The sequence below is a fragment of the Bufo gargarizans genome, chromosome 3, assembly GCF_014858855.1.
Source record: "Bufo gargarizans isolate SCDJY-AF-19 chromosome 3, ASM1485885v1, whole genome shotgun sequence".
Lineage (NCBI taxonomy): Eukaryota > Metazoa > Chordata > Amphibia > Anura > Bufonidae > Bufo > Bufo gargarizans.
Window position 1 is genome coordinate 478,397,349 of NC_058082.1, and position 25,252 is coordinate 478,422,600.

Sequence of the window (25,252 nt, forward strand, 5' to 3'; positions counted from 1 at the left end):
CCATTTTAACCCCTGTGGGGCGTAGACCCTGGATTAGGTGCCGGATCTGGAGGTATTTATAAAAGTCCCTCGCTGAAAGAAACGTTTGCAGTGTTCCTTGCTCCATTAGGTCCCCTACACAGTGAATGGAGTTAAATCGCCAGGATAACAGGTCAGAATGAGGCAAAAGAGACCGGATCAGTGAAAAGGGGATAGATGCAAGAGTGGGGGGGGGGGGTTAATCTGCGTCCGCCAACACATGGTACTTAGAAAAGCAGAGAGATGCTTGAACAGCTGGGCTAAGACCTTATGGAAGAGGGACGTGCCACGTTTTATCTTCAATGCCCTTGCTGATGGAAGGAGGTTTTCACTCAAAATCTCACTGATACATGGCCCCATTAATTCTTTCCTTTACACGGATCAGTTGCCCTGGTCCCTTTGCAGAAAAACAGCCCCAAAGCATGATGTTTCCACCCCCATGCTTCACAGTAGGTATGGTGTTCTTTGGATGCAACTCAGCATTCTTTCTCCTCCAAACACGACGAGTTGAGTTTTTACCAAAAAGTTATATTTTGGTTTCATCTGACCGTATGACAGTCTCCCAATCCTCTTCTGGATCATCCAAATGCTCTCTAGCAAACTTCAGACGGACCTGGACATGTACTGCCTTACGCTGGGTTCAGACCTGAGCGTTCTGAAAGGAGCGCTCTGTATGCACGATTGTACGGGCGTTTGCAATCGCGCATACAGAGACAAGCGAACGCCCATTGTCGCGCGTTCTCGAAAGTCTATGTATGGGAACGCGCGACAAGACGCCCCAAAGAAGCTCATGTACTTCTTGAGGCGTCGGGCGTTTTACAGCGCGATCGTACGGGCTGTAAAACGGCCAGGTGAGAACCATTCCCATAGGGAATCATTGGTTTCTCCTTGTTGAGCGTTTTACAGCGCGTAGGAACGTGCTGTAAAACGCTCAGGTGGGAACCCAGCCTTAAGCAGGGGGACATGTCTGGCACTGCAGGGTTTGAGTGCCTGGTGGCGTTACTGATGGTAGCCTTTGTTACTTTGGTCCCAGCTCTCTGCTGGTCATTCACTACGTCCTCCCGTGTGGTTCTGGGATTGTTGCTCACCGTTCTTGTGATCAAAGCCCCAGATCGAGGGAGATTATCAGTGTTCTTGTATGTCTTCCATTTTCTAATAATTGCTCCCACAGTTGATTTCTTCACACCAAGCTGCTTGCCTATTGCAGATTCAGTCTTCCCAGCCTGGTGCAGGTCTACCATTTTGTTTCTGGTGTCCTTCGACAGCTCTTTGGTTTTGGCCATAGTGGAGTTTGGAGTGTGACTGTTTGAGGTTGTGGACAGGTGTCTTTTATACTGATAACAAGTTCAAACAGGTGCCATTAATACAGGTAACGAGTGGAGGACAGAGGAGCCTCTTAAAGAAGTTATAGGTCTGTGAGAGCCAGAAATCTTACTTGTTTGTAGGTGACCAAATACTTATTTTACCGAGGAATTTACCAATTAATTCATTAGAAATCCTACAAGGTGACTTCCTATATTCTTTCCCCCCATTCTGTCTCTCATAGTTGAAGTGTACCTATGATGAAAATTACAGGCCTCTCATCTTTTTAAGTGGGAGAACTTGCACAATTGGTGGCTGACTAAATACTTTTTTGCCCCACTGTAATTTATTTATACTTTTTCAAAAATTATATGGAACATTAAAAGGTGCAATTACAAAATAATTCAACTCGCCACGCAAAGAAACCTCATACAGCTATGTAGACTAATCAGTAAAAAAAAATGTTCTGCTTCTTGAAAGGCAGAGATAAAAAAAAAATAGTCACTGCCAAAAGTGGCTTGATAATGGTCGATACTTGGCTCCAATGGTCAACATCAGGATTAACAACGATTTCGACCTTTTAACCCCTTAGAGGTTATGGCCAATGACAACTGTGGCACCCAAGTGGTTTTACAAAGTAAGGGGAACCCATTGGCATCCTGAAGTAAACATGGGGTCCAGTGAGTTGCCCTGGCAGCCAGAGTCTAAAAAAAGACACCGCACTCAGACATGAACGTAGGTCTGTCAGACTGTGATTTGCATTTATTTTATATCGATTTCACCATTCAGACCACATTGAACTGGAATTTTTTGTTTTAACTAAACCTATAATGACACAGCAATAAATAGGATGAATGCAACTCCGGGCGTAACAGAGCAGCAAGTAGCGAGGCCTATTGACTGATTTATTGATCTGGCTCTCATGCTGTACTCATTCTCCATTTGTACAATTACAAGTACTCTAGACTAAAAGAAGACACTAAAGTAATAATGTAAAATGGCTGAAATAAATGAGTGCACTGAATGTCCACATCCACTAATATATTTGCTACAAGTCTTTTTAAATGCTTTTCTATGTGTAGGAGAACTGCGTGGCTGCCCTATATACAAGAGGTAGATCTAAGGAGCTGCAGGGGCAGTGGTCCCACCAAAGCGCTTGTGCTTGAGGGGACCCATCTGCCACATAAGAGATCACCAGTAGTGTAAATGGCACATTGTAGGTGTTGGGGCCCTGTTGCAAATTTCATATTAGGGACCAGGGGCTTTATGCAGCTGGAGCATAATTCACCAGTCAGAACACCGCACCCAAAAAATGCATGTGGTTTTTGCAACCCCCTAAAGGGGTTGGTCCAATGTCTGATAGGTGCCCCCAATGTCTGATAGGTGCAGGTCTCACCACTGGGAGATATTTAGTACGGAGCCTGCAAAGGGATGGAGGGCGCACTGCACATGGGCGGGCGGCCGCCCTCCATTCATTTCCATAGGACTGCCAAAAATAGACGAGCGCTTGCTCGGTCTATTTGCTAAGCCCCATAGGAGTGAATGGAGTGGTGGCCACGCTTGTGCAGTGCACTTCACATTCATTTCAATGAGACTTCCGAAAATAGCCGATCGCGTTGCTCGGCTGTTTTTGGCACTCCCATAGAAACAAATAAAGGACGGCCACGCATGCGAAGAGTGCGCGTCTTCACTTTGCAGGATTCGTTCTAAAGACAGACCTATCAGACATTGGGGGCATATCCTAGTGATATGCCCCCAAAGTACAACATGGGCCAGCCCCTTTAATGTAAATCTATTTATTTCGTAATTTATGTAATTCAGCTTTGCTGTGTGTTTTTCCTTTGCTGGAAGAAAACGCACCATAAACTTGGGTATGTTGCTGCAAAAACCACAAGTGCTTCTTTGCTGAAACAAAAATGCGGCACAGCCTAATGATACTTTCACACTTGCATTTTGGCTTTCCGTTTGCGAGATCCGTTCAGGGCTCTCACATGCCGTCCAAAACGGATCAGATTGCATTCTAATGCATTCTGAATAGAAAAGGATCCTCTCAGTTTGCTTCCGTTCCGTCTCCATTCCGCTCTGGAGGCGGACACCAAAACGCTGCCTGCAGCGTTTTGCTGTCCGCCTGACGAAGCGGAGCCAATGGGGACAATGTAAGTCAATGGGGACAGATCCGTTTTCTCTGACACAATCTGGCACAATAGAAAACAGTCATGGCTTTAGAAGACATAATACAACCAGATCCATGACTGATACGCCAAAAATTCTACTGTGCAAGTAGCCTTACGCACTATCATATGTTATAGTTACACAATACAGTGAGTGGGCAGTTTTCAGATTTGGGGTTGGGAATTCACTTTTTCTCCAAGATGGGGATTTTGCCTTCCTGTGGATGAACACTGCACGATCATCGGACAGAGGACTTATTTCAGCTTTGCAAACTTATACCCATATGAAGATTACTTACCAACAGCAGTGCTTCCAGCTGGTTAATATAGATCTCTTCACTTGCCAGGACCCCAGACAGGACAAGTTTTCGCATTAACAGCCCTTTATCAGATTCGCTTTCTCCCTGTAATAAGAGATAAAATATTTAGATTTGTGTGGTAAATTTATTCACTTTACAAGTAATGGCCTATTCTCAGGATCGGCCATCACTATCTGATTGGAGGTCTGGCACCCTGACGATCAACTATTCTGCAGTAGCTCTGGCACTGGACGGAGTGGGTCACTGCAGCGTTTTAGACGCCAGTCTTAATAAAAGCCCTGCGCTGGCAGTGGATCCGCCAACCTACCCATAACTTCGGCGCATCCAGTGCCAGTTCTAAATATAAGACAGATTCCTAGCTGTCTTACATTTAGACCATTTTCTACGCCTAAAACAGGCGTAGAAAATGGTAAATGAGACGGGCCTGTTCCCTACCCTCACCACATTCACAATTTTAGACTTGGCGTGAGCGAGGTGAAGTCTCAGATAGAGGCGCAGCCATCTGTGCGATTAGTGGACAAGATCTGTGCGAATTCTGCAGACGGATCCAGACCCATTCAACTGGAATGGGTCCGTGATCCGTCCGCACCTCAAAAAAATAGTTCTATTTTTTTTGTGTTGTGGAAGCACGGAGAGAAACCCCAAGGAAGCACTCCATTGCACCTTCCAGATTGCGGAACCATTCAAGTGAATGGGTCCGCATCAGTGATGTGGGGTGCACATGGCCGGTGCCCGCATATTGCAGACTGGCTGTTTGCGGGCCACAATATGGGCACAGCCGGGCAGCGGCCGTATGCATGATGCCTAATGCTGAGACATTCTATTTGTGGCGTTGCATGTTACAGATCTATGACTAATGTATAGGTATTGTTCGCCAGTCATACGTTATATGAATGTGTTATTTCAGATATTCACTGGTATCAGAATCAGCTGTAATAAAGGAAAAGGTCAGTATAGGAGACCTGAGAATCAGTGCACAAGTAGCCTGGGATTAGCTCTAATTTACCCTGAAAATTGAAGGGTGCACGGCACACAGTGTGACCTGTCCTAAGAGTAAATGAGATAATAGTGCAAAACGTAATTATACAAGTAGGTAAAACATACACAGCGAGACAGACGCCTTATGGCCCCTATACACAGGCTAATGCATAGATAGACTGGAACCGAACTGTTAGTCCCTGATAACTGCGCAGAGATAATTTACATGCAGCAGTTATCTCCTCCCTAGGGGATAAGTGATCGCTACTGCAATCGCTCACCCTCCCATACCGATTCATTGCTTGACGGCAGCAGAACACCATGTACGCATGCAATCATTTTAGGTGCTACTGGTGACCTATTCGTTTTGCTCATTCATTGGGTGATTGGTGGCAAAATAACCTATTATTTTTCCACGCATCCACTACTCTCTCAGTAAAGTAATACTTCCTGATATTACTTTTAAACCTTTGCCCCTCTAATTTAGGGTACTTTCACACTAGCGCTTTTCTTTTCCGGCGCTGAGTTCCGTCCTAGGGGCTCAAATCTGGAAAAGAACTGATCAGTTTTATCCTAATGCATTCTGAATGGAGAGTTATCCGTTCAGGATGCATCAGGATGTCTTCATTTCAGTCTTTTTGACAGATCAGGCTTTTCAGAAAACCGTAGCATGTTGTATTTTTACCTCCGGCCAAAAATCCTGAACACTTTGACTGAACGCCGGATCAGGCCTTTTTCCCATTTACTTGCATTAACGCCGGATCCGGCGCCGTGTGTTCAGTCAAAGTCCGCCATAAATGGCGGATCCGTTTTTTCCAATGCATTTTTACATTGTGATCAAAATCTTGATCAGGATTCAAATGTAATCCGTTTTCACATGTTTTTCCGGATCCGGCAGGCAGTTCCGGTGTCGGAATTGAACGCCGGATTTAAACAACGCTAGTGTGAAAGTAGCCTTAAAACTATGTCCTCTTGTAGCAGGTTTTCTTCTTTTAAATATTCTCTCCTCTTTTACCTTGTTGATTCCCTTTATGTATCTAAAAGTTTCTATCATATCCCCTCTGTCTCATCTTTCTTCCAAGCTATACATGTTAAGGTCCTTTAATCTTTCCTGGTAAGTTTTATCCTGCAATCCATGTACTAGTTTAGTAGCTCTTCTCTGAACTCTCTCCAAAGTATCAATATCCTCTGTAGATATGGTCTCCAGTACTGCGCACAATACTCCAAATGAGGTCACACATTCCTCTAGTTTTCCTAAATCCTTTTCGATTTGGTGTATCCCTCCAGGAACATCAACCCTTTTACAAATCTTTGTGTCATCACCTTACCATCGAGGCCTTCTGCAATTTCGCTGATAAAGATATTAAACAATATGGGTCCCAGAACAGATCCCTGAGGTACCCCACTGGTAACAAGACCATGGTTTGAATATACTCCATTGACTACAACCCTCTGTTGTCTGTCCCTCGGCCACTGCCTAAGGCTACTTTCACACTTGCGTTCGGTGCGGATCTGTCTGGTATCTGCACAGACGGATCCGCACCTATAATGCAAACGCTTGCATCCGTTCAGAGCGGATCCGTCTGCATAACAGCTTTTCAGATCTGAGTTTTCACATCGTGAAAACTCAGATGCGACAGTATATTCTAACACAGAGGCGTTTCCATGGTGATGGGGACGCTTCAAGTTAGAATATACTAAGAACTGTGTACATAACTGCCCCCTGCTGCCTGGCAGCACCCGATCTTACAGGGGGCTGTGATCAGCACAATTAACCCCTCAGGTGCTGCCAGGCAGCAGGGGCCAGACCCCGCTCGCTCCCCAGTCCAGTGCGACCCCCCCTCTCTCCCCTGTATTAAATTCATTGGTGGCCAGTGCAGCCCCCCCCCCCCCCCCCCCATAAAAATCACCCCCATCATTGGTGGCATCGGAGAGTTCCGATCGGAGTCCCAGTTTAATCGCTGGGCTCCGATCGGTTACCATGGCAGCCAGGACGCTACTGCAGTCCTGGCTGCCATGGTTACTTAGCAATTTTAGAGGCATTATACTTACCTGCGCTGTCTGTGGCCGGCCAGTCGATGCTCTTACTGGTAAGTGAAAGGTCTGTGTGGCGCATTGCTTATAGCACAGACCTGTCACTTACCAGTAGGAGGAGTGCCCGGCCGGCCACAGACAGCGCAGGTAAGTATAATGCTGTAAAATTGCTAAGTAACCATGGCAGCCAGGACTGCAGTAGCGTCCTGGCTACCATGGTAACTGATCGGAGCTCCAGCGATTAAACTGGGACTCCGATCTGAACTCTCCGCTGCCACCAATGATGGGGGAGGGGGGTGATTTTAATACAGGGGAGGGAGGGGGGGGGGCCGCACTGGGCACCAATGAATTTAATACTGGAGAGGGAGGGGGGTCTGGCTCCTGCTGCCTGGCAGCACCTGATCTCTTACAGGGGGCTATGATACGCACAATTAACCTCTGGTGCGGCACCTGAGGGGTTAATTGTGCTGATCACAGCCCCCTGTAAGAGATCGGGTGCTGCCAGGCAGCAGGGGGCAGTCATGTACACAGTTCTTGGTATATTCTAACTTGAAGCGTCTCCATCACCATGGGAACGCCTCTGTGTTAGAATATACTGTTGGATCTGAGTTTTCACAATCTAACTCAAATCCGATTTGGTGATAGGGACGCTTCAAGTTAAAATATACCATTGGATTGGAGAAAACTCCGATCTGATGGTATATTAATAGGGACTCCTGACTTTACATTGAAAGTCAATGGGGGACGGATCCGTTTGCAATTGCACCATATTGTGTCAACGTCAAACGGATCTGTCCCCATTGACTTGCATTGTAAGTCAGGACGGATCCGTTTGGCTCCGCACGGCCAGGCGGACCCCAAAACGCTGCAAGCTGCGTTCGGGTGTCCGCCTGCTCAGCACAACGGAGGCGAAACGGAGCCATACTGATGCATTCTGAGCTGATCCGCATGCACTCAGAATGCATTGGGGCTTTACGGATCCGTTCGGGGCCGCTTGTGAGAGCCTTCAAACGGAACTCGCAAGCGGAACCCCGATTGCAAGTGTGAAAGTAGCCTAATCCATTCAACAATATGGAAGTCACATACAGACTTATTCTAATTAATTAAAAAACAAATCTTTATTTCATGATGGAATAACCTTTGGATGGTAATATATTTTCCTCAAAAAGCATTTTATATGAAAAAAATCTGATTTAAATTAAAAAAAAATCGATTAAATTTTTTTTTTTATGATTGATTTTTATCCACCCTGGTTTGCTGCAACCTATACAATAAAGATAACAATATAGATAACATGTAATTTAAACCACCCTGCAAAAATAATAAAAAAAAATAAAAAAAAAAATAATATATGGGGGGGAAAAAAACTGTATTGCTGTGTGCAGACACTGTATTATATTGTATCATAGTACCATAGTCATCCACAGTGTCCGCATTGGGAAATTATGCTTCCGCACGCACGGAATGTGTTTTTCGCACTGGACACGCTTGTCTGAAAGAAGTATGCAACTATTTTCTCCCAAAAAGCAATTTTCACAATTTCCTCTTTATCAACTTACAGTGTGGGCCCCCTATAGGCTCCATATGCACAAAGCCCTACAATACAGAGTTATCACACGGCCACGTGCCTGAGGAATTTGAGCTGCAGTGGAGAGAAAAAAACAAGTCGGAAGTACAAGAAATAATCAATGGCGGAATCTTTCGGACAAAGGTTAAAATATTCCTGGCGTTTTTTATTTGCTCATTTCACAAGGCAGAGGGATCCATTATGTGCAGACAAGCGCTTTTTTTTAAGCTCCTTTTATACACTTTTCATAAAAGCAGATTGATACAGTAGTACTATGACATTTTTCATGTTATTTTCTGCCCAACAAAAAATATAAAAAGGCAGATCAAGAAGCAATGAGAAATGTGAGCGGTATAAACCTCTATAACAGACCAGACAAGAACATTTACTCTATACAAGCAATTTACAATATGCCAGCCAATGAAACCTTCCCAACATAATAAAAACAATCCCAACAATGGAGCAGTCATCCCCTCATCAGGAAGCTCGTTGAAGGAGTACAGCTCTGAGGGCCAAATCCGTGCAAACTTACCGTATATCTATTGTCAGCAAAAGTGCGAAGGGGGACAAAGAGCTATTCAAGAAAGAAGCAGTCCTGAACCATTAATTCATTATTGATGGCAATATCCTATGCCAGAAATAATACAGTAAAAACATTTATAAAAAAAAATCTGCAGGATGGCAGTTTACGTCACAGACTTTCACGGCAGATTTTACCCTATGGAAATCCATGGCAGTTCCACTTTTAAAACTTCTGCAGCAAATCCGCACAGGGCATAGTTAACTTCCCGTGTGGACGTAACCTACAGGAGACCTACAAGAAGATATTTACAGGAGGTCTGTTACTGGACATTAAAAATGTCACAGCTTCTACCATGACATGACTACTTGACGTTACAGGACCAAACCCACAGCTGCACTACAGACTTTGATTACGATATGGTCCTATCCATGGTGATACGCCTCAGCGGGCCTTCCTGGGAATTTCCAGTGTATCGATCCAGGACAGGAAGCGGACCAGAAGTAGATCTGTGAAGGCGTAGTAACGTGTCTGTGCAGTCTATCCAGCACTCATATGCACAGAATATACTGAAATATATATATATATATATTTTTTTTTTTTACTTATAAGCCATCTACAAATTTCTTCTGGTAGTTATCCTGTCTGTCTTGACAATACCATTAGTGAGGAGTCTGATGGGCTCCACATTTATTCGGCAGCAGGACAATGACTGAGAAGATACAGCCAATCTCATTAAGAACTATCTTCAGTATAAAGAAGAACAAGGAGTCCTGGAAGTGATGATATGGCCCCACAGAAACCTGATCTCAATGTTATCCGGTCTTTCAGGGATTACATGAAGAGACAGGAGGATGTGAGCAAGCCATCATCCACCGAAGATATGTGGTTAGTTCTCCAAGATGCTTGGAACAACTTCCCTGCAGAGTTCCTTCAAAACCTGTGTGCAAGTGTGCCTACAAAAATTATTGGTGACGGCGAAGGGTGGTCACACCAAATATTGATAGGATTTAGATTTCTCTTTTGTTCATTCACGTAACATTTTGTTAACAGATTAAAAAAACTAAAAATAGAAAGAAAGAAATATACTTAAAGCATTAAGGTTAGTTTCAAACTAGCGCTAAAATCTTCCGTCAGAAGTACAGCCTGCCAGAGTTCACAGTCACATACTACCCCCCAGAACCCATCGACTGTAATAGGACCCAATAGGGATCAGGCCTGTTTAATTAGTGCCATAATTTGGCTAGACAAAAAGTGATGCTTGTACAGTTTTTTTTATTTTTCTGGCCAAATCCCGGCACTAATGCAGGAAACGGGTTCCATTCCATTATAATCAAAGGGCTCCAATTGGGAAAGGTAGTATTCGGCTGTGCCTAAGATTTTAGCGCTAGTGCGAAATTAGCCTAACAATTCCTTTTATTTTATAAAGCATTCTTACTTTGCAGTCTGGTTTCCACACCTGCCTAAAATGTTTGCACAGCACTGTACATATTGCTTCCTTTACTAAAGAGCATTTAAATGTTGTTTAACTTGTTTATATAATAGGAAATCATACAATTTTCTAATCTACATCTATTTAAAATTCTGCATACAACCCTTTCTAATATCAGGTGATTGACCCCTACATGCAGAAGAATGGTATAACCCAGGTATCAGCAACCTCCGGCACTCCAGCTGTTGTGAAACTACAATTCCCAACATGCACACTTGCTAAGCTGTTCTCAGAACTCTTATAGAAGGGAATGAAGCATACTGGGAGTTGTAGTTTTACAACAGCTGGAGTGCCGAAGGTTGCTGATCCCTGTTATAACCCATGTATCAGTCATGTGTGATTTATCCATGGCCTAAGTGAAACATGGCATCAGTCATGTGCCACACTACACATCATGTTATTTATGACATTCAGTATGCAGTAGTGTTACATGACATACAAGTGCGGAGTCAGCACACGAGAAACATTCATGTTATAAGTAAATAAGACTAGTGGTGGAATAATAATTTTTATTGTGGTTACTACAGTAACAACAACACTGTGTATTTACATGGCGGCCTGTTTCTAGGTGATGTTGTAAAATGGCTGCCTGTCTCTAGGTGATGTTAGGATTTTGTTAATAAAGTTTAGTGTAAAAACACACAACACACCCAGAGCTGTGTCTCTACATGGACAGACATAATGATGAGGTGCTGCTGCAGGTAGTAATACAGTATATATTGTATATGTTCTGCTCCTCAGTATACTACATGATATTTGTGAGGGTCACATGACAGCTCACATGACTGACGCCATGTTTAGTCCTATCCAGCTCTCCTGTGGATGCGTTTTACAGGACTAAAACGGGCGGTTCAATTTTTTTCTTTAGGGAGAGGCTACTGCGTGGATAAAATAAAGGTCTGTGAGCAAAATTTTTAAATGATGTAGATTAGAAAATTGTTCAACATCCTATTCTCAAAATAAATAAATGTAATCATTAAAACCAGAATACCACTTTAAGGTACAAAAATGATAAAGTCCTTAGAAACAGTACCAATAAAACTAGTCATCTTTTCCATTTGCTTCATGTACTAAGATGTTATTTTCAGACAATTATTAAAGATAAGGGTGTGTAAGAATGTATGCTACCTGTGCCAGCCATTTGACAAAAAAAATCATAGAAAGAACTCTGCCAGAGGACACTAAACCCCACCCGATTCTTGTCTCACCATGTTCAGGAGCAGCATTTACAAGAAATAAAACACTCGATCCTGCACAAGTGAATTAAACGCTGTTAGGACATGATGTTCTCAGGGCTAATCTTTTGTTTCTACAAACTGTGATAGATTCTACTAAAACTTCCATCGCTAATGAATGAAAATTAAGGAGATGATGTCACGTCTGTGAGCCTAAAGCCAGCCATTCACATTAATGTCAGCTGAAGCCACAGATTTCAGCAGGGCCAGTCGACCATCTAAAACAGGCATGCTCAACCTGCGGCCCTCCAGCTGTTGCAAAACTACAACTCCCAGCACGCACAAACAGCCTACAGCAGGGCATTGTGGGAGTTATAGTTTTACAACAGCTGGAGGGCCGCAGGTTGAGAAATGCCTGATCTAAAGTGTATGGGGAGAAATGAACAGTTCTCCCTTTAAGACACAATTGTTAACCAAATGTGATGAGGTTTGCGGTATGGAATAACTTGCCCACTGGGAAACAAACACCTTGAGTCTATTTGACAGGGAATGGAGTCCATGGAGAAAATTTTGAAAACCTACCCAACCCATCTGAGCAGAAACCACTAACCATTTACACCTCACACTAGTATACACCAAATCATTTTATTAACATTCTTATTAATTTCTGTTTTAGTTCTACTTATATTCAGTGTGTGAGGATATTGGAAAAAAATAATAAAAAATTGACCGGTTTAACATTGTATTTATTAAAGTGATACAGACATAGGATATACATGTGTGTTATTAAGATGTATACGTCTACTTAACATGTATCAAAGCCTAATATTTGCACATTGTACTTCTGTATGTTAACCGGTATCACTACAGATGTATTAACAATAAAACGTTTCAAAAACTAAAGTGTATGGGGGCCCCTTACACTATGTTCTAGCCGCAGGTTTTGGAGAGAAAAAAAAAAAAAAGGATTGGGCTGTTGGATTTCAACACGCCCAATCCTTTTGTTCTAAGTTGACATAAGCAGCTACGAGACGTGTGACAGTGGCTGTCTCCCCTCTGCCCTTTCAGAACACATGCGTGCCAGGCCAGGGATGGCCAAACAAGCATTCAGCTACCTAAAATGTATGGCCACACTTAAAGGGAACCTGTCACACTGAACATGGTATATGAGCTGAAGGCTGCATGTTATAGAGCAGGAGGAGCCGAGAAGATTAGTAAATTGTATTTCATTAATTAGAATTCTTGCTCGTTCTTGGATTTGAAGTCAAGGGGACGGTCCCATCACTGATAGGACCGTCTCCTTGACTTCAAAGAACAGAACGAGCAGGAATATTAATGGATAAATTATACAGACTCTTTGACCATAAACCTATATATTGATCTGCTCAGCTCCTTTTGCTCTACAAAATGCTCGTGTTAGATTACACTGCATTTGCATAGCAACAGGTTCCCTTTAAGGTGCCCATACAAATTAAGTGAAGGTCAGCTGAGCCCACCTAATGTGTATGGGAGTCATTGACTATATAGTCAGGAAAAGAAGGATTGGACATGATGTATTTCAACATGCCCATTCCTATGCTCCTGCACAAGCAGATTATTCACTTCTCCCTAAGGCCAGTTTCACACTAGCGTTAAAGGGGTTTTGCCATCTCAGACAATGGGGGATATCACTAGGATGTGCCCCCATTGTCCGATAGGTGCAGGTCCCACCTCTGGGGCCCGCGCCTACAATAGGAACGGAGCTGGGAAATGAACGGAGGGTGCACTGCGCATGCGCTGCTGCCTTCCATTCATTTCTATAGGGTCGCCGAAAATAGCCGAGCGCTGGCTCAGCTATTTCCGTCTGCCCCATAGAAATGATTGGGAGCAGGGGCCGTGTGTGCGCAGTGCGCTACCATTCACTTCTACGGGAGCAGCGCTTGGTGGTGGACAGGGTCCTCCAGCCACATCTTTCCCCACTCCGTTCTCGTTGTAGGTGCGGCTCCCAGACGTGGGACCCACACCTATCAGGCAATGGGGGCATATCCTAGTGCTATGCCCCCATTGTTTGAAATGAGAATACCCTTTTAAGCCTTCCCGGCATGGAAACAGCCTGCCGGATCCGTACTACTGTTTGCACACGTGTGCTGCAGAAAGTCTGCCAGGCCGCATTCACTGCACGCAGCAGTTTTTGTCCGGACGCCTCTTAGGATTACTTGCCGTGCTGCGGCCGGATCTCCGGCCGATCTCCGTTACAGTGAAGGGTACAAAGTACATATCCGGCAGTGAAAAAGCTTAACGTCAGTGTGAAACTGGCTTAAGTACCAGCTAAGTAAGGGCTTATGCACAGGAACATATTTTTTTTCTATGTTTGTTCCAGGTTTTTTTTTTTACGTCCATTCACTTAAATGGGTCCTCAAAAAAACGGCAATGACTCCATTTTCATTCCGTTTCCACATGGCAGTTCTGCAAAAAAGATAGAACATATCCTATTCTTGTTTTGCGGATAAGGATAGGCATTGTTACAATGGATCCTCAAAAAAACACGGACGCCATCTGTATTTTTTCCAGATCCGTGTTTTGCAGACTGCAAAATACATGTGGTCGTGTACATGAGCCCTGAGGTGTATGGAACAGTGACATATACGTACATCACCAGCACCAGGTGGAGTGAGCTCTTCATAACCTTCGTGTGAGTGTTATGAACAGATAAGTCGATATTGGAGATTTACAGATGCATTGATGGCGGAGAGCAGACCAGCAAGTGTGGGAAATATTCGTATAGACGTTAGAAGGTCCAGTACCATGAATGATAAAACTTGACTTTTATTTCATAGATTAAACTCTATACAGTACAGCTTCCTGCTTATGCAGCTCTTACTCATGACTATGAGCTGCACAGGCTCAAAATGCGTAAGCTATGCCATGGGGGATTTCACGCTACGATATACAAGTCAAGTTTTATCATTCATGAAACTGGACCTTCTGCCCTCCATTCAGATATAACCTGCATTGGAAGCCCTATAAGTGGCTTGAGCACAACAAGATCAGTCACCTGATTGGGAGGACGCAGCTGTAATCGGTGGTTTGAGCTTCGTTTTTTTGTACGTTTGGAGAGCAGACCAGGCTTGCTTCTACCTGTTATGATGTTCATAAGCAAAAACCTGTTTTTCTTTGACCATCTACATGTAAAGGAGGGAATACATCTCTGGGACTCGGAGGTTATTATTATACCTCAGTCAGGCTATAGCATTATATTAAGGCTGCTTGTTGACGTCAGTGGTCACGAACGTCTTCAAAAAGATTACTTAGGCTTTGACCTTGTCGCTACTTCTCATACTCTGCGATTGAAGTAGCTGCTGCATTTCCAACGTCCTTTATGTCATTCCCAGAAATGCAAACCACAAACCCAACCAGGGAACAGAACATGCATCCAAGTGGCTAAATATACTTGTGGTTCAACGAAATGGCTTAAACCCAACCTTCTAATGCGTATATATGTCATCTGATTCTGATCATCGTGTAGTAAAGTAAACAAATGTAGATTAGTGAGGAATATATATTATTATATACATTATTTTTCTATAACAAATGTGTTCCCTTTTCTATTTTTGTGAAGCCACGTCTCCTTGCTCGGCCAGCCTCATTAAGATGGCTGCAAACGGTGGACACATTATTCAGCCTCCTCTACTGTGCCTGCGCTATTGTCCTGTGCACAGTGTGCTACTGCAGTGGAGGGTGTATGACATGTCTGAATACATGCCCCTCCATCTGTTGCCACCTTATGGCTGGGAGCCCCATACCGGAGGGACAGAAGGATGACTAAGGAAGCGTGACTTCACCGATAGTTATTTTTTGTCTTTACAGTGATACCTCAAAATACAATATTTTCAACATACAATGGTCTTTTCTGACCCATCGTAAGTTGAAACTAGACTCGAGATACAATTCCTCAGACTCAGATCCAACCAATCAAGGTGACTTCTCTGGTAAAATAGCTGTAGTAGTTGCTAATTAGCAGCTATTCCTGACTGTTATATGTAAGGACGTGTTGTATCGGTCTTAGTTATCTGCAAATTTTTCTTAAATTTTCATATTCTCTTATCTTGGATGACATTTTGGGGCTTTGGCACCAATTACTCAACTTACAATGGTTTCAGCATACAATGGTCATCCAGGAACCAATTAATATTGTATCTTGAGGGACCACTATGAAAGACTATGGGCACTTTGGAGGCATTTTATTTTATTATTGCATTCTACTTAACTTTAGGCTAGAAGTTTTTTTATTTTTTTTATTTGATCTCTAACAGATTTTCTCCTACAGCTTTCTGTTTCAGCGCATTTGAAGACTGGCAAGCTTCCTACTGCGTCCGCCAGAGAGATGCTCTAATTGTCGGATTTGTAGTTCATAAACACTCATTATAGCTCAACTCTTATCGGTTTGATTACGGATTCGGTGAGAAGCAGGGAGTCCGCAAGTCTTTTTTAATAAAGATTAATTGAAAAAATAATTTTTCGTCCAAAATTAGCAGAATACAACAACAAAAATAAAGCTATCCCTAGGATTGACATATAGAGATGATTAAATATCCTTCCTGTGCATCCTCCAATCATTCCTAAACTGTCTTTGGCTATGCTCAAAAGTATTTATGTAGAAAAAAAAAAAATAAAACTTTTAAACCGTCTCTCATGGAGTCATTGGGGCGATCTGCCTGAGGGGAGTCACGGGTCATTTCCCCGTTCTCATGCCCATTTCGCTCTCCAAGACCCTCTGCCTCTCTCACACCGGCCCTTTGCTTCCTGACATCAGTGCCGGCCGAGCAGAATCTCTATGCGCTGCCACAACGCAAGCATGCACAGTGAGCACTTGAAGCCGAGGTGTATACACCTGCACATGGCCGCATCATGGCAGGAAGTCTTCTGGCTCGAGATTTCATTTGGCCGGCCATTACATCAGGAAGCAAAGGGGCAGTGTGGGAGAAGCAGAGGGGAGGTCTTGGAGAACGAGATGGGCGTGAGAGCGGAGAGACGGCCCGTGACTCCATGAGGAACCTTGTCATGACGTCAGAGATATTTTCAAAGTTATTTTTTTAACATGAATATAAAACTTTTGAGCATAGACAAACAGTTTAGGAATGACTGGAGGATGCACAGTAAGACTATTTAATAATTTATATATATGTCAATCCTGATGACAGGTTCCCTTTAAATAAAAAATTATGAAAACTAAGAAACTGTATATTACATGTGTATCGTGTAATTTAGAAATCGCTGAAGCTGTATTTTATGCTGTATACTTTACTACATAATAATTACTAGCTTAATATTATGACAATATTTTGTGTGTACACACAAAATAAATATATAGACTGATCCGTAGACAAAAAAAACATTGCAGCAGTTCGGACTGTTCTCTGCCTCTTCCATTAGGATCAGGAACTAGGTAGCCCAGAATGAACAGATCTAAAAATGGAAGGTGAATGTCTGGGGAGCAATGCCGTATTTGTTGCTATAGTTTACATGGGGCACTGGGAAACATCAAATTAGGGCTGAAACGATTCATCGATTTAATCGATGTAATTGAGGCAAAAAAATGGTGGCACCTGTGATTTGTCATGAGGAAATGGGGGCACCTGTGGTTTGGCATGTATAAAGTTATTGGTGGGGGGCACCTGTGATTTGGCATGTATAACGTTATTGGCGTTAGAGGGGTTAATGGGAGCACCTATGATTTGCCATGTATAAAAGTATTGGGGGGGGGGAAGAGGGGTTAATGGGGGCACCTGTGATTAGGCACTCTGAGGGTTGATCTGGGGGAGTGGGGGACATGGTGGATGGCATGGAGGCACTGGGAAAGGGGGACTTCATGGCAATCTGGATGGAGGGGTTGATGGCAGTGCCATCATGGGGGCACTAGGGGACATGGCATGGAGGGGCTGCTGAACTGATGGCACTGGGAAAAAGGGAAATTTTTATAAAGTAATACATTATTTTAAGAAGGTTTTTCTTTTTAGATTACTCTATTAATCGTAAAAAATAATCAATAGAATACTTAAATAATCGTTTACTGCAGCCCTACATCAAATAGTTCTACAATATTATATAAAATCCTTTTATTTCAAGCACAGTATAATAACTAGGGAAAACTGCCTGTAAAATTCAACCAAAGAAGAGGGAACTGGACACGACTTGTACTGACAACCAGTTCCTACAGGCTCGTCAATTGTTAAAAAGCACTGCCAAACCATCCTCCTCTAGCATGTTAGGACTACTAAGAGACAACTCATGAAGGAAGAGGACACGGAAGAGTATGAAATTTGCCACAAGGACCAAAAGTTCTATACGGCGGGGACACAAAGTGTCCATATTCATGTGGACATTACAAGTACACCCCATCATGCCAACAGTACTTCCTAATGGCGGTGCTGCCTATCAGGAGGATAATGCTGCTGCCAAGCTGAAAAAACTGTTCTGAAATGTCTTGAAGAGCATGACAGAGTTCAAGGTGTTGACTAGGCCTCAAAATCCTTCAGACCTCAAACTGTGGGATGTGATAGACAACAAAGCCAATCCATGGAGGCCCCCAACTCTGTTTACAGGACCTGCTGCCAACATCTTCTTGAGGCCAGATAGCACAAGACGCCCTCAGAGGTCTTGTGGGGTCCATGCCTCCCAGGGTCAGAGCTGTTCCGGAGTCCAGAGGGAGAACAAAACAATATTAGGCAGGTATTTGTATTTGGCTAAAACAGCCGCCCCCTCCCCAAATAGGTTTGTTTCATCATTCATATAATGTCGCTTCTCGGAGAGAAAACCTCTGTGATGAGGTGCCATACGGCAACACACAAAGTGCCTGTGGTTGTGTGGTGATCATCAAAAATGAGGTGTTTTTTTCCAGCTTTTGGAAATTTTAATAAGATAATATACTGTATGGAGGATGCTATCAGAATAAGCGTGCATTCACACAATCATATGTCCTTTCCGGTCCGCAAGAGGAGGATCCGCAGAAAAACATGGATGACACTTGCTGTCCTGTTGTAACAGTGCTTATTGTTGATGGCAAAACGTACAAGATTAAGACATTATATCTTTTTTGCAGGACGGCGGAATGAACATACAGATGTGGACAGCACACAGTGTGTTGTCCGCATTTTTTGACATCCCATTGAAATTAATGGGTTCGAATCCAATCCACAAAAAATGCAGATTGGAAGCAGGGCAAAAATAGGCTTATGTGAATGGGGCATGATAAAGAAAAATTATACTCGCCCTCCCACACCGTCCTCATTGTGGGTCTGTCCTACCCTGTGGGCTTGGTTTCCCTGACTCTAATGGTGACGTACCCATACACCACTCGTGACTGCTGCAGCCAATCAAGATGCCCATATACCACACGTGACTGCTGCAACCAATTGACGTGCCCATATACCACACATGACTGCTGCAGCCAATCAAGGTGCCCATATACCACACAAGTGCCCATATACCACATGTGACTGCTGCAACCAATCAAGATGCCCATATACCACACGTGACTGCTGCAACCAATCAAGATGCCCATATACCACATGTGACTGCTGCAACCAATCAAGATGCCCATATACCACATGTGACTGCTGCAACCAATCAAGATGCCCATATACCACACGTGACTGTTGCAACCAATCGACATGCTCATATACCACACGTGACTGCTGCAGCCAAAGTGCCTATACACCACACATGACTGCTGCAACCAAAGTGCCTATACACCACACATGACTGCTGCAACCAATCGACATGCTCAAATACTACACATGACTCTTGCAGCCAATCACTAGTTTCAGCAGACTTATGCCATATCCATTGAGGCCAAGGAGTGGCCAAAATATTACCTTACAGCTGCAGAGGTGAAAGGATAGGAAAGGGGATTCTGGAACAGAGGAGGGTCCAGGACAGTGAGAATGTCTTTTTTAGTTATTCTAATAACACCCCTATCTTTAAAAAATAAAAATAAAAAAGTGGACAACCCCTTTAAGCTATAATAGCAGCACAGGTGTGGTGCTGTCTTTTACACTGATGCCTGGATATGTATTAACACCATAAATCATTCTGAGATACAAAAAAAGAGAAAACAAAACAAGCTGGAGGCAAAGCAAATAAAGCGTCTAATGAAATGCCACAAATGTGCAATATTCGTCTTTGTTCGATATAATGCAGTGTCACAAAGATCAAAGTCTCCATTGGAATTGAAAAGCAAAGCGTAGCACGGGCAATATTCTCCTCTTCGGGTGCAGTGGATGAATGAGGTCTTATTATAGATGGGGGGGAGCGACGGCTCTTTCTATAGGAACATTGCCTTCTTACAGTCACGTAGCCATCACCAGATGTAGTACAATGGGCGCTTCATGTGTAGCGCAATCGTTTAGTGTGAAACTATAATTTGCAGACCCCCTCCCCTAATTTAAATGAACTCTATGCAAAACACAAATTCCATTCTGTGCTGCCAGCAACCCTCCTATTTTTAAGGCCTTTATTTGAATTGCATGTACAAATATTCAAATGTACGGTTCAAGAAGGGCTGCGGAGGGCAGGATTACTGGCATCCCGGAAAGTGAAGCGAAACAAGGGCACGGAGGGCGTCTGAACATAAAGGAGCCTGTGTTCTGGAGGAACATCACCGCAGTCTGCTACCTGTCCCGTACACAAGTGGAAAGTTTGCATGGCTCCTCAAAATGACTAAGGCGTGAGGGAGGCAAACAGAACGGCCATTGTTTGTCTACTGACTGAAGTGCTGGCAGGTCAATGAGAATATTACAGAGGGTTACGCCATTTTCTACAGAAAGCCTTAAAGTTTGGCAGGGCAGTGTGAATACAAGGCAGGTTTTGCATGGTCAACCGCACTATGTATAAAGGAATGCTTAGGAGAGAGACTGCAAAAACTGTGTGAAGCCCTAGAGCCCCTCCATATGACTGCGACTGCAGACAGACCAATACAGGAATACATTGTGCAATGCTAGACGGGGGTAATACAGAACTATGGAGGCACCATATGGCAGTATACAGAATATAGCATTCAGTTTTTAAAAAAATAAATGAAAGGGGTTTTTCGGAGATTCTGATCTTGATGACTAGGGATGAGCGAACCCAAACTGCAAAGTCCGGGTTCATATCGAACCTTGCGAGTTAGGGTACCCGGATTAGGACTTTTTCACTGAAGTCCGGGTTCGGTGTTCGGGTGATTTTATTATTTTCATGCATTATAACATGGTTATAGCAGAAAATAATAGATTCTTAACACAGGAGGCAAAAGAATATGGCAATTTAGGGGTTAAATTTTTTTAAAAACCTCACCTCATCCACTTGATGGTGCTGCCGCAGTGTCTTCTATCCTCTTTCAGCAGAACCTGCGATTACGTCACCGCGCTCACTGATGTCATCGCAGGTCCTTTCACAGGTCCTGCTGAATGACGATAGAAGGACCTGCGGCAGCGCAGATGAGTTTTTTTTAACCCCTAAATTGCCATATTCTTTTTAATTCTGTCTTAAGAATGCTATTATTTTCCGCTATAACCATGTTATAATGGAAAATGATAACGTGAAGTTCGGGTCACCACTGACTTCAATGGTGTTCGCAGTCAATTTCGGGTCCCAAACCCGAACTTTGACCTGAAGTTCGGCTGAACCCGGCGAACCCGAACTTCCACGGGTTCGCTCATCCATATTGATGACCTATCCTCAGGATAGGTCATTATCAGATCAACTGGGGTTCGACACCCAGGACTCCCACAATCAGCTGTTTGAGGAGGCCACATCCATTGGATATCGGCTGTGCTTGGTAATGCAGCTCAACCCCATTCTGAGCTGTGCCAAGACCAAGTGACCAATAATTGCGAAATCACTGGTCTTCAAACAGCTGATCGTCGGGGGTCCTGGGTGTCAGACCACCGGCAATCTAATATTAATGACCTATCCTGAGACCAGCTAATCAACCCCAAGTTTTTTTTGTAAATGAGATTCAGTTCATTTCAAATAAATGGTACTGTAGTAAAAAAGTGAAGTAGACAAATGAGGTTCAACACCACGCAAAAGTGTTGTGCAGCCAGTTCCCCATTATCTGCCTCTAGGCTGCACGAGAGACAGGAAGCAAAATCATGACCGGTTTCATCATCCTAACTTTGTATTTCATTTCAAAATTAGAAAAATGTTGCACATCGTACGGTCCCATTACTGTCTGCAGAAGGAGGTGCAACGTGGACACTGAATGAGTCCAGATGTTTACAGTGGCTCTACCGACCTATGGTATTGGTGCTCACTCCTCGACACACCCGCTGTCGATTTAACCAGTAAATTGAAAGCAATTGAGCGGCGGGCCCTCTGTTATCTTTTGTACAGAATGATCCACTTGGATTTATATAATGTTAGTTTATTATCAAACGATTATATTAAAAATTTATAAAAATACATAAAAAACTAAAATTCATAAAAAGCAAAAGATCATAAAAAACAAAAACAAATTGGGGTTATCAAACAATGGTGATCAGAAACCGCACGATCTGAGGAGATCGCGGGGTACCAGATCAACATGTAAATGACACCACGAACCGCTAACAGCGTGCAGTAATTGAGGAATAAATCTATTGTTGAATCAATTCGTTGTAAGCAATCAGATATGAAACTTCAATATATTGTGTAGAATGGTCAGTCTGACCACATTGAGTAGCACGCAAAACCATATACCATAAACCATAAGAGGATAGTCAGACATACGGCACACGTAAACTGATGGAACAGTGAGTGATACTGAGGAATATATCACCACATAGTTTAAACTTGACAGGATCGATATACGATATGACTGATCTACAGTATATATAGAATTGCATTATTGTACATATACCGCTGAATAGACACTAGATATTATATGGAAAGCATTAGATTTGTCCCAAAGTCATTGAATAGACTCCTATACTCCTCACACAGTGAACGCCGCCCCTGGGCACCTACACACAGTGAACGCCGCCCCTGGGCACCTACACACAGTGAACGCCGCCCCTGGGCACCTACACACAGTGAACGCCGCCCCTGGGCACCTACACACAGTGAACGCCGCCCCTGGGCACCTACACACAGTGAACGCCGCCCCTGGGCACCTACACACAGTGAACGCCGCCCCTGGGCACCTACACACAGTGAACGCCGCCCCTGGGCACCTACACACAGTGAACGCCGCCCCTGGGCACCTACACACAGTGAACGCCGCCCCTGGGCACCTACACACAGTGAACGCCGCCCCTGGGCACCTACACACAGTGAACGCCGCCCCTGGGCACCTACACACAGTGAACGCCGCCCCTGGGCACCTACACACAGTGAACGCCGCCCCTGGGCACCTACACACAGTGAACGCCGCCCCTGGGCACCTACACACAGTGAACGCCGCCCCTGGGCACCTACACACAGTGAACGCCGCCCCTGGGCACCTACACACAGTGAACGCCGCCCCTGGGCACCTACACACAGTGAACGCCGCCCCTGGGCACCTACACACAGTGAACGCCGCCCCTGGGCACCTACACACAGTGAACGCCGCCCCTGGGCACCTACACACAGTGAACGCCGCCCATGGGCACCTACACACAGTGAACGCCGCCCCTGGGCACCTACACACAGTGAACGCCGCCCCTGGGCACCTACACACAGTGAACGCCGCCCCTGGGCACCTACACACAGTGAACGCAGCCCCTGGGCACCTACACACAGTGAACGCCGCCCCTGGGCACCTACACACAGTGAACACTGCCCCTGGGCACCTACACACAGTGAGAAAACTTGCGAGTGCTCATTTGCAAATTAATTAAACATTGTTTTTCCAGCTTCTTCAAGTGTAGAGAAAATAACAAAGGTACCGTTACAATCATGTATAGGTGTGCAATAAGACAATGTAAGCTGTATATGGCCATATGGTGATTACAGACTGCCTTTAAAGGGGTTGTCTCTAGGGATGAGCGATCTTCTGTTTTCAAGTTCGGCGTACACGGTCAGGGTTATCTAAGTTCAGTTATGGATTCCGCTCCCACAGACCATAACTCGTGGTAGCGGAATCCATAACGGAATTCTTAGATAACCCGAACCGGAACCTTGTACGCCGAACTTAAAATAGAAGTTCGCTCATCCCTTGTCTCACTTCAGCAAATGGAATTCATGGCAGTTTTGGTACGTGGTTTCAGCACTGAAGCTTGTGGAAAAAGCTAAATCGACAGGGATGCCGGGAGTCGGACCCCTGCCGATCAGATAGGCCATCAATAGTTAAGTCCTGGAAAACTTCTTTAATTTGGTGAGCTCTGCGGACAATCTGATGTTTGTAGTGGTCACACAATTAGGAATAAAGGAGGTGTGTGGGTGTGTGGATGTGAAGTTTATGTTGGGGTAGTGTTTTTTTCCCACCTTTTTGTATTTTGTGTATCTTTGTATGTTTAAAAAAAAAACTTTAATAAACAGATGTGATTTAAAAAAAATAATAAAAAAAAATGAATAAAAGGAGTCACTATGTCTTAGATCAGTGTTTCCCAACCATTGTACCTCCAGCTGTTGCAAAACTACAACTCCCAGCATGCCCGCACAGCCAAAGGCTGTCCAGGCATGCTGGGAGTTGTAGTTTTGCAACAGCTGGAGGCACACTGGTTGGGAAACACTGTCTTAGATCATTGCTGGACATGTTATTCTTCCCAACCCTCTCATTAAATGCACACTCCGAGAACAAATGACCAGGCCCGATCCTTCATACCCCTGACATCTGCCTCTTGGGAGGGTCAGGAGGCCTCCATACACATTAGGCTACTTTCACACCTGCGTTAGGTGCGGATCCGTCTGGCATTTGCAAACGATTGTATCCGTTCAGAACGGATCTGTTTGCATTACCATGAACAAAAAATATATAAATATTTTTTTTGTTCATGATAATGCAAACAGATCCGTTTTGACTTACACTGAAAGTCAATGGTAGGCGGATCCGTTTTCAATTGCCATATTGTGTCAGTGAAAACTGATCCGTCCCTATTGACTTACATTGTAAGTCAGGACGGATCCGTTTGGCTCCACATTGTTAGGCGGACATCAAAAGGCTGCGTGCATCGTTTTGGTGTCCGCCTCCAGAGCGGAATGGAGGCTGAACGGAGGCAAACTGATGCATTCTGAACGGATCCTTATCCATTCAGAATGCATTGGGGCTGAACTGATCCGTTTTGGGCCGCTTGTAAGAGCCCTGAAACGGATCTCACAAGTGGACCCAGAAACGCCAGTGTGAAGGTAGCCTTGGTGGTTGGTGGGTTCAGCCAATATTCATATAATGTGTATGGCGAGCATTAGAGAAGTTTGCTGAAATGATCGGAAGCCGTCAAGGAATTACAAACTGATATAATCATAACTTGCTGAGAAAATCCATGAGCTTTATGTGAACGGGGGCAGTAGAACGTCTATGGGAAATCAAATGTAATTTTGTTTTCTAAATGCATTGTAAAGAAATGTAAAAAAAAAAAAAAAAAGAAATGTATGTGCAAAATCAATCTACAAGAGAGGACAAAATATTTTTATTGCACATATATTGTGATCATACTTCATTTAAAAATGCCCTATTCATTACATGGCGATACTTTTCTTGGGATAACCCCTTTAATATGTATGGAAGACCTGAAGGTAAAAGATTGAAACCTAGTGC

At 43.9% G+C, this 25,252-nt stretch overlaps 1 protein-coding gene across 4 annotated transcripts in view; it reads right to left on the reverse strand.

Annotated features, from left to right (window-relative positions):
• The window catches only part of ABR (ABR activator of RhoGEF and GTPase), a 353,402-nt gene that overhangs the window by 148,969 nt on the left and 179,181 nt on the right, over positions 1-25,252 (reverse strand). For all 4 annotated transcript variants that reach the window (XM_044283775.1, XM_044283776.1, XM_044283778.1 and 1 more), the window contains one exon: positions 3,791-3,895. In XM_044283775.1, the coding sequence (XP_044139710.1) occupies positions 3,791-3,895 (105 nt within the window). The remainder of the gene's footprint in view (positions 1-3,790; positions 3,896-25,252) is intronic.